Consider the following 10620-nt stretch of genomic DNA (forward strand, 5'->3'; position numbering starts at 1 on the left):
AACGTTTTCCAAAGATTTCTCAGGCCATTTAAAGGCTACACTTGTAAGTGATACATCAAATGAAAGGTATTTACAATACCTATCCACAAAAAAAAAGTTTATGGAAATTGGATGACCGACTCGTGAGTTAGACCCCTTGGTGTGAACTAGGTACAGGGCGGGAATCCGTTTTTGCTTGTAGGTTAGTCAAATTTGAACGGATTTAGATGGATTTTGATTTATTAGATAGGTATTGACCGTACCAATCAGGGAAAAAAAACGTTTATGAAATTCGGTTTACCGGAGCGTGAGCTAGGTCTCTTGGAGTGAGCTTATATGTGGCTACTCGGCCGTACAGTGAAGGTGGTGTTTTTTGTTAATATCTCGAGTAAAATTTAACCGAATTTCATGAATTTTTTTTTGTTTGAAAGGTACTAACGAATGTAAAGCAGCCGTTGTACTTTCCACCTCCTAACAAAATGGCCGTCGGCCGCCATTTTGGATTTTTGTAAAATCAATATAAATAGGTGAAAATGATAATTCCAAAATCACTGATCAGTGGGAAGTGTAGTTTGTGTTACTTTTGAAAGGAACGTCGTACGGGGCTTCGTAATTGCGCTATGCGCAATTTTTAAGACGTACACATTGCATAAGAATTTTACGACGTTTACGGGCGCAATAGGCTTACGGTAAGAGTAGGGCGACGGACGAAGTAGGGTCACGTGCGCAATAGATGTACGGGTTTGTACGGGGCTCAGTCGCAGCAAACGCTCCGACTGTTCTGACGGCTCGTTTTTAAGTTGGTTAAAGCCTCGGCTTGGGGTGTAGAGGTTTCGTGTATTCGGCAATCCATTAGATATCAACTAGAGGAATAATTTTTTTGTAAGAATTCAGCGATCGGCTTCATACAAAATCGTTATAGGTCGGCTAAGGCCATTTTTTCGGGAAAGAAATGTAAAGCGTTTACACGGGTGTGTTCGAATCGAATAAATTTTTGGTCCTAAAACATTTTTAGGATGAAATTCCTTTCGGTCATAAGGAAACTAATGTATAAACCGTTTATAAGAGCTACTTTCACACACAAGAAATTTCGGTCATGATGGTACATACCACATTATAGAGAAAAACAAATTATAAAACTTTGCTATCTTGAGATGCTATAAGTTACAATTACAGGCAATGCAGGTAAAAGAGGTCAGCAAACAAATATATTTAAAAAAAAAAGTTGATCAGAAGGGTAACGATCTCAGGATGTGACGACACAATGTGAAGTTGATGTATTCAGTTGTGCAAATATTTTCCTATGTCTACGAAACATTTGCTGCACGTTATCAGAATTTTTATGACAATATTATCGCGAGCGCTTGTCATATTGCTAGGCCCGGACTGGCTCAAAAAAGCCCATCGGGGAAAAAGTCGAAAGGCTCTTCCGTTCGGGCGACTTTTTCCAATTAGGCCCTCGATTCGTATGACTGATTAATAGTGTGTATCTTACACAGTGTAAGTGAATCACACAGTTTCTTCCAAATTTTCAAATGCATGTACGATTGCATGTGTTGCGTGCTTTTATAGATTTAGGTTAGCTCGTTTAGGATGTGTTTATTACGGAGGTGTAAGCACGGGTTTTCAGGGGTCATAATGTACCGGTGGCGACTCGCTTGAGAGAAATGATGAATGACCTATCTTCATACGAGCAAATGCAGGGCCTCCGAATATTTCGTAAAACAATCTACAGGACTGAATGGAATAAAAAAACAATTACACGGAAAAAACGACAAATGTCGATGTACGTTTGAGTCGATCACGATTTACGTGTGAGTCGCAAATACTACATCTCGTACGTACTATGTGCATCAAAGTCGTACAATTTTATGTCTAAATCGTACAATAAACGGCTGAGTGAACCATTAGTTTTGTACGCCATAGTTGAGGGAGAACTGCGGTGGACAAAACCAATGGTTCACTCAGCCGTTTATTGTACGATCTAGACGTAAAATTGTACGTCTTTGATGTACAGTACATACTACGTAGGAGAGGTTGCTAGGAATCTCGCGCCGCGTCATTCACAATAATTCACATTTTGACACATTTTGTATAAGGAAAATGTCACTTTGTGAGTAATTGTGAATGACGCGGCGCGAGATTCCTCAACACCGTAGGAGATGTAGTATTTGCGACTCACTCGTAAATCTTGATCGACTCAAACGTACATCGACATTTGGCGTTTTTTCCGTGTAGGCTTACCAGCAATTATGGAAAACAGTATAGCGTTGAGTTGATCAGTTGAATTTTAGCTTCATATCTGAGATGTGAATTGGTTTTTTTTCTCCTAAGAAATGTTTCGATTCCGTAGTCGATATCAACAGACTTTCATCTGTTCAACTTTAATCATTTTTTGCTATTGCGCGGTAGTTTTTGTACTTCGCGACATTGATACGCGCAGTGACATAGCTCCGTTGAAGAAACTCGCCAGCTACATAATGAGACATGAAGGTCCACCACGAAACGATGTGAATGGGAACAGCAATGATTGCGATGAAAAGTATGGCCCCGAAATGTTCGAAATTTGGAAAGCAACCGCGTTTGAGACTTGTACGAATGAATCCACGAGTAAAATAACTTGCTACTTACGATATGACGAGGCTGTTACCCGGCGCATGTGTCTGCTGTCTAACACAAAAATCCGGCTCTACGAACCGTATTACGTTGCAAGCACTTCGAATCTGTCGTCTGAAGCTACAATAAAAATGCAAAACGACATTTTAGCTGCTGATTGTGCACCGTTCGAAAGGAACTACAACGGAATCGATGAGCGTAAAATGCAATTCGATAGTTTCTTTCATGTGGACAAATTCGAAGCGTCTAGGAATGGAGACCTGCAATGCAATCATACCGTTTTGCATACGGTCTTCTGGATGTGGAGATGGGACGCCACGAACGCATATCACTTCTTGGAGGATGTAACGAACACATTCGCAAGTCTAGCGCTTTTGGATGAAGATCCAGATCAAGTGGAAATCGCTATCTACGACGGTATGCAGGGGATCGTAAACAATCCACTTTTCACCTTCTGGTCGGAACTATTTCCGAAAGGAGTGCGAATCATCCGAAATAATCCATTCCCGAGTGATACATGCTTTCGACGAAGCATCACCAACATGTACGGAATGAGATCTCACTTCACTGAATTCGGGGGATACAAAACGGATGCGTTCTGCTCATCTCCGATTTTAAAAGGATTCCGAGACTGGGCAACCGATAAGATGCACTTTAAACGCACGAATCACGTTAAACGCTTTACCCTCCTATTTGTTTCCCGGCAGCAGTACTTGTCCACACGAAAAATTGCGAGAGTGCTCGTAAACGAAGATACTATCCTCGAAACCATTCGATCCGCCTTTCCATTACTCAATGTAATCAGATTCCGTCCGGAGAATTACACCACATTTAAAGAACAGGTACAAATTGCAGTCAAAGCAAACATAATGGTTGGCGTTCACGGGGCTGGGTTAGTGTACAGTCGGTTCATGTCGCCTGGTTCTCATCTCATCGAAGTATTCATGGACGATCGAAGTTCAGCGAACCGACATTTCCATAACATTGCTACGTGGGTGGATTTGAGACATCATGCCATTGAATTTATGGGCAAAGTGCTTCCACCCGAAGATATTGTAAAAGTTATTGGTAATGCGATGAAAGAACTGGATAGAAAGACTACGGCTGGTTAGAGCGATGACTAATTAAAGATCGATAGCATAGCAGCTTCAGTGCTAGACAGTGCGTTGTAGATAGACTATCATAAAACGCAGACACAAAAGTGAAGCCAAAAATTCAGAATATTTTAGTTATAGAATTTAAGCTGGCTTTGAGAACTTTCGCTGATATCAAACTATTAATTTTCGATAAATCCATAATTATTGATTATCGCCCATTCTTAGAGTCGTCAAAACCCTTCAAAAATGCCTGAAGACAATGTGATATTTCGCAAAAAAAAATCCAAAATATCTTTTTTGGTGGTTTCTCATCGATTTTTTATTACTATTTTTAGTCGTGTAGGGGCATTTCTCGAGCCTCGCATGTCCTTCAAAACGAAGCAAATGAAAAATGATGAAAATTAAGGAGGACTCGTTTGTCAAAAATATTTTCGAGAAATAAAAGTCTTGAAATCATCGAAATTTATACAAGAAATTTTGAGAATTTCTGTGAATTCTACATCACGACCCTGACACATTGTAAGATCATAAATTAATAAAATAGTTGCGATATTTGAGTCCCCCTCCCCCTTACACGTCTGTGCACGTTTTTCAAAACCACCCACTAAAAGTGCGCACGAATTTTGGGTTTTTTGAAAAACTTGTAATTCGTCAGAATCGTCGTTTACCGATGTCGATTTTCAAATTGACCGATTTTTTTAACAAAATTTTCAGAATCGAACGAGTCGGGAAAATACAGTAATTATATTTCGTTCAGTTAATCGTCTGGTGAGAGTTGTCAAGTTTCACTGAGAGATAACTTTTCCAAGGTTTTCCAACCTTGAACTTTTCTACCCATGTCAGCGATATGGGTGGAGTTGTGAGAATTGTCACTAATGTTTTAAGAGCACATACAGTAGTTTTAACAATATTGCCGACATAGGTAGAGGAGAGCGATACATAGATAGTGAACTTTGACAGTTTTAACTGAACGAAAAACAATTACTGTTTGCTCTCTAAATGTAAGAAAATTTGAGAACGAAAGCGAATTAATGAAACTTGTCATTATCCTCTTGACGATTCACCAGTGAACCTTATCGAATAATTGCTGTACGCGCTCACAGTTTGGTCATATCAATGAAACGTAAACTCTCTTCATCTCGTAGCTCCGCATTTCCACTTCAGACAATTCTTATTTTCGCGTTTTCTGAGGCATAACGAACTTTGCAAAATTTCTACAGCCAAAAGAAGATCTAGTCTGAAGCGGAAGAGCAGAGCTACGAGATAGAGAGAGAGAGAGAGAGAGTTTTTGTTGAAGAATAACTCAAAATTGCAAAGTGAAACTAAAATAATTTTTCTTGAAAAGAGTGCGCACGCTTTTTGGAAACACCCCCTCTAGACCGCACACTTTAGCACAATTTTCGGAAACCCCCCACCCCATTCACTATTTGAATGGTCCCTAAGTAAATTCTGTTTCTGGGTGAAAAAAGTGGGTGAACGATTCTGGAATATTACCGTGGACAGCATTTCTATTGGACAATTTTACAAATTACAAAACTTTAAGTCTCTTGGAGCGTTTACGATTTCTAATTTTACGCCGCACCACAAGCTTTGTGGTTTGATAAACTGTAAAGCATACAACAAATACCACCGAGAAAACCAGAAACCATAAGTCCAACAATCGTTTCTTCCACCAACTCTGTGCCACGGATGGTGATTTTAAATACTTGGTGTCATGGCGTAACGTATACTCGACCCATGATACCGCAGTGTCCGCGGATGCCGCAGGTTCATTTTTAGCACGATTGGAAACGGCGACCGACATATCTTTATATCTACAACATTTTACGATAAAAAATCGATAATTTTTCGTCAATGGAACAACAGCTCTTACGATTCATTGAAAATTATTTCGTGGAGCGCAGACTTCAAAGATTTCTCTGTCAGTTCCGATAACTCCAAGTGTATTCCTACACCGTAATGAACGGCAAGTCGGGCCAAAGCTGGCTGATCCCACCATATTGGTATTATGATCATTGGTACAGCGTGATAAATTGCCTGCTGAAAGCTCATTGCTCCGCCTTGAGTTACGAATCCTTTACATTTCGGGTTCGCTGTTAGTGCAAAGCGAATGTTTTAGTCAATGGCGAAAAATCATTTTTTAATCGAATACAACCTAAGATCGCCTGTTGAGGAAACCATTCCATGGTCATAACGTTGCTGGGCATTGTACTGGGAACATGGCCATTCCATTTCCACAGAAAACCAACATTTCTTAACGAGGCAACTGCATCGAAAAAGTCTTGACGTAATTCGGTCGGCAATGTTCCTACATGCATCAGACTGCCGAAACTTATGTAGATGAAGTAAGGAAATCGATCGATAAACTCTTGAATGTCCTGATTGTTGTTCGGAAACGTAATGAGTTAGCTACAATAATCTGATATCCCTCAAAATTGTACCTTTGGTAAATCACGGTCTGTGTGCCTTACATGCATACCGCCGACAGGAATAATGTATGGTGGCAGTGATCGTGGATACGAATACGGGAAACGCTCGTTCAAAAATATGAGATCAAAATTTTGAAGTAGCTCATTCAATGGTGGTATGTCTTTGCCCAGATTTTGTTGAATTATTTGGTCCATCTTTCGAAGACAGTGCCAGTAATACCGCATATATTCCCACAATGTGTTAAACGACGTATATATATGATCTGGAACGAACCAATAGGGACTGCCCAGCGCGAAGCTAGGCAACCAGTTCGACTCAACTGGTAATCCCAGAGTTTCTGCATCGACGTGATGCAATGCTCCGCCAGTATTCATCCAGATAACTTTGGCATTCATTTTATAGGCCATCACTACAGCTACTTCTTTAATGGTACCAACGACTATCAAGTCATAATGCGATGTCTTGACAAATTCCACAAACTGTCGGTTTGTGAAAAATGCTTCGGCAGCGTTGATAATTATATCCCACCAAATCGTTCCTCCCATTAAATGATTATGGTGACGTCCTTCTGCCAAGCGTTGTGCAATTGCGTCAGCCCCTAAATCCACAGTCTGTGATGCGATATGCTCGAAAATTCCACTGAAATTCGCTTCTTGTATTCGAGGATCATTAGTTTCCGACGATTTTGTTTCGGCTAGAAATGTCACGTCATGACCACGGTCAACCAGTTTTTCCGCTAATGGTTGCATTGCGATGCGATGGCTACGTGTTCCGAATAAGACCAGAAACAAAATTTTTTCGGATGCAATCATGCACACTCCCCACAAAAGCAACAGTGTCACATAATTGAAGACTGATTTCAGTTTCATTTTTCGCTCGATCACTAAAGTTATTTGTAAACCGTGTAGCAGTGTAGCTGCCTAGTAACACTTGTCGCTTATATCTTTGACGAACGACTGATAAGATGAACGAAATATCGAGAGACGTTGTTCCATACACTGTACAGAAATTAAAATGACTAAAATATATCAGTGAATTTTGTTCAATTAAAATGTTGCTCTCTTCAATGACTTCGTTAATTTATGTTTCTGGAGTGTTCGTTTCTTGTATTTAATATTCTGCAACAGCACCTGTGAATTGAATATATTTTTAGTTGTAACTATCTCATACGACAAGCATATATCACATATGTGTTTGTCGAGTCTGTTGTACTTCTTTGAATGGATCTACTTTCAACTGATTAAATGGGAAATCTTTTACTTCATCAGTGTTAGCACGCATCTTTACATTATATCAGACTAAAGTCATAGCACTGATCCTAGCCAGCATTAACCCAGAGAATATTAGGATGCTGATGGTATCAAAATAAGATTTACATTTATTTCGTTTTTAACAACATGTGTGGACGCATGCATGCATGAAAAGGAGACTTTACGACATCTGACATACGAGTGTTGATGCTAGGAGCTGTGCTACGCTAAAGTTCATTTCTTTTTTCTTCCAACGCTTTTTTTATGCTTACGGTCTCGGCCTTGGTCTAACGTTGCCAGACTGTTACGGGACGAGTTTCCCTAACAAGTGAGTAGCGTATAACCGAGTAGCGGCCGAGCGCTGTTTACTTAATTTTAGTAAACTTGGGGTGCTAAAACGTTATTCGTCCAAATTCCACCTTTTAGTACCCCAAGTTTACTATGTTACTAAACAACGTCAAAATTTCAACGCTTCTGCATCTCTGAGAGTCGTTCGGCTTTGGTCTAATAATTAAAAAAAAAAAAAACTGGAAAACTGTTTACGACTTGGTGGATTGATGAGTACAACGAGTGCATTTCATTTCAATAAAAAAATCTTGTTTCTTATGTTGCAAGCACAGACGCTGTATATCTTCTTTAAGTGTCCACTCCACTCAACAAAAAGTACTCCGTGAGAGAGTGGTGAGAGAGCAAACTGTCAAAAAAACAAAGAAAAAATTGAAAAAATTCAATTTTGTCTCTCACACGGAGTACTTTTTTGGTAAGAGGAAACTAAGCATTAAAATAGTAACGAGAAACGAAGGAGTATGCGCGTACGTACACAACTATTTAATGAATTTTGACGACTTTGAAATAACATTCAGTTTGCACATACCTTTTACATGCCTAAGCTTCTGTCGAGACATTCAGACCACTTGGAAACCAACTGTTCAATCAACATACTAAAAATGTTATAAAACTCACTGTTGCTCGTATTCTCAGCAAACACTTTATTCATAATCAGATGTGTTAGCCATGAACATCGGCGCTGCAGCGACATTTTCTTTCCAGGAAAGATCTAATTTTTATGGTGAGAGGATAAGTAGTGTTTCACGGAGAACTGAAGCTATCATAGTCAGTGTTCTCCTTACAACTTTTAAGTTGTCTTAATGATGATAAAATATTAGCATAATATCTCCTCTGCCTGAATTTTTGATGGCCCATTACAATCAAAACACTCAAATGCTTTAAGCGCCACACGTATGAACTCTTATGTAAATTTAATGTAATGGAGAAAAAGACTTTGCGAAGATCAAATTTATTATCTTTTCTGTCAAGTGAATTCGATTTAACTCTAAAGCACATTAGCAGCGAAATGAAATTTTAATCAACTTTAAGTTGTACTAGTTGCTCTTCGATCTTGGTCCTTTGTACGGTTTTGGTCCCGGTCCTTTTTGTATACGTGCAGGCGGCAACGGTGTATTTCGAAGATCGTACTCGTCAGTATCATATTTATAAATTATCGCCCCAATAAATCGAAGCGCATTCAGCTCTCGGTGTAAGGGTTGCAAGTTTTCGGTGGATGCAATGTTCTGACAATCAACACATGCACGGTCGTACCGATCACCAATATAGGCCGTTATTTGAGATTCACTGGATGGTCCATTTTCTATCAAGCAACTAACAATGAGAGCCACTGCGTGATTATGATGCAAAGACATTATGTTTTAGTAAAAATATTATAAATAATTCAGTAAAAGCGATCGGACGGATGAAAAACGTGAAACGATATTGATGTGGATCCAATGAAGTGACAGGTTTTTTTTTTGAATGGATTGTGGAAATGGTTCGTGGATTGTCCGTTGACAAGTGGATCGCCACCGGTTTCGATTGGGCTTTGATCTTTATGCAACAATGCTGCGAAAAGCTAACTTTTTCAGGCGCCATTTGGGTGACGTATAAGGGGTCGTTTTTCGCTGGTTCTACTTTTTATCACGCACTGTTTAGATATTGTAAGCACAGGATTTGGGCGGGCTTTGAAATTAAGTTTCTTTATTACATTACAAAGTCCAGGGTATTTTATTTGTGTAGCTGAGGTCCTTAAATTTTGGAACAACAACAAGTTTAAAAACTGAAAAAAAACTATTTCTGTCCACTCGTAGTCGATATACTTCATGAACGGCCTCTTTAGCATAATCTCAAAGATACGTCAGATTTTTCAGCTCACTTGTCGAAATTCAAAGTGTTAGTTCTTCGGAAGGAGCAAAAATATAAAGATCGTGGGGCCTTTCATATAAGGATTTCAGGGCGTTTAACGGCAAATGCTGCCCACATTATGTTGAGCTGTGTAATTCCACACACACAGATGTTTATGATCATTTTTTTGCATTCATTTCCATTCATAAAGCGTCAAATCATACCTACAAACTGGTTTCGCATCTCAATTAAACAAGTGACCATTCAAAGCATAACGTCGTTTTCTCATCGCATGTTGGCCATTGGAACAGGTGGAATTTTTTTGTTTTTAATATTGTCGAAAATTCTCACCCAAACAAACTAGGATCATACTAGTATTCAGTACTTTGAAATTAATTACTTCGCTATTAGACTTGTGTGCTGGCACTAAATTTAGAAAGACTGACCACTAATTTATCAGCCCTAATCTTTACATTTAGAGCAGAAGTGTTTCAAATACCTCCATAATATAATTGTATGTGTTTTTAGCGACTTATCGAATTATGTACCTACAAATTTGCATTCGATTTTTTCGCTCGATTATTTCTGCATAATTTAATAATTTCTAAATCATCGTTCTTTGTGCAGAATTTCGCAGTTTTAGTTCAGTATATAGACAAGTTTGGAAGGAAAATAATCTGTTTATTAGGGTGGTTTAATGTTTGGACCACGATTTCGTTATCAAAGAATTTTTGTTCTTTTCTCGTCACTGAAAAAAACTTATTTTATGCAAAAATTTGCAAACTTTAGATGCCTCTATGGCATAGATAGTTGTATGAATCTCGCGGTGTAAAGTACTTTATTAGGCTCATAATAGGTGTGACAATTACACATCTAGAGCCTAATAAAGTACTTAAAATATCTAAAAGAAAGATAAAAGCACATGATAAAAGAGACCATCTCTAGAACTTGCAGCCTTAACAAAAACTTTCAGCAAACTGTTTTCTTATGAATTACTTTCAACTTCAATATTGTTCGCAACGCAATAAAATATAAGTTGAATTAAAAATAAGAAATATTTGATAAAGTACAAG

General features: G+C 38.7%; 2 protein-coding genes across 2 annotated transcripts; one reads left to right on the forward strand and one right to left on the reverse strand.

The window, feature by feature from the left end:
• The first annotated feature begins 2459 nt into the window (after positions 1-2459).
• LOC119079690 (beta-1,2-xylosyltransferase RCN11-like) lies at positions 2460-3707 on the forward strand. The gene has a single exon (XM_037187748.1). It carries the CDS (start codon positions 2460-2462, stop codon positions 3705-3707), a length of 1248 nt encoding a protein of 415 aa, XP_037043643.1.
• A 1440-nt stretch (positions 3708-5147) lies between these two features.
• LOC119079483 (UDP-glucosyltransferase 2-like) lies at positions 5148-7236 on the reverse strand. The gene is made up of 4 exons (XM_037187427.1): positions 6134-7236; positions 5848-6070; positions 5566-5785; positions 5148-5506 (listed from the first exon to the last, which is right to left on the reverse strand). The coding sequence occupies exons 1-4, from the start codon at positions 6989-6991 to the stop codon at positions 5221-5223; spliced, it is 1587 nt and encodes a 528-aa protein (XP_037043322.1). The 5' UTR covers positions 6992-7236; the 3' UTR covers positions 5148-5220.
• Between the last annotated feature and the right edge of the window lie 3384 nt (positions 7237-10620).

The sequence above is a fragment of the Bradysia coprophila genome, unplaced genomic scaffold (assembly GCF_014529535.1).
Source record: "Bradysia coprophila strain Holo2 unplaced genomic scaffold, BU_Bcop_v1 contig_324, whole genome shotgun sequence".
In the NCBI taxonomy this organism is placed as follows: Eukaryota; Metazoa; Arthropoda; class Insecta; order Diptera; family Sciaridae; genus Bradysia; species Bradysia coprophila.

What these genes read in the sequence shown, in the direction of transcription:
- LOC119079483 (XM_037187427.1), bottom strand. Translation starts at nt 6,991, where the DNA reads ATGAAACTGAAATCAGTCTTCAATTATGTGACACTGTTGCTTTTGTGG. An exon ending in CAGACCGTGATTTACCAAAG is followed by an intron (nt 6,071 to 6,133) that starts GTACAATTTTGA and finishes AACAACAATCAG; the next exon opens with GACATTCAAGAGTTTATCGA. An exon ending in GAAATAATTTTCAATGAATC is followed by an intron (nt 5,507 to 5,565) that starts GTAAGAGCTGTT and finishes AAAATGTTGTAG; the next exon opens with ATATAAAGATATGTCGGTCG.
- LOC119079690 (XM_037187748.1), top strand. Translation starts at nt 2,460, where the DNA reads ATGAGACATGAAGGTCCACCACGAAACGATGTGAATGGGAACAGCAAT.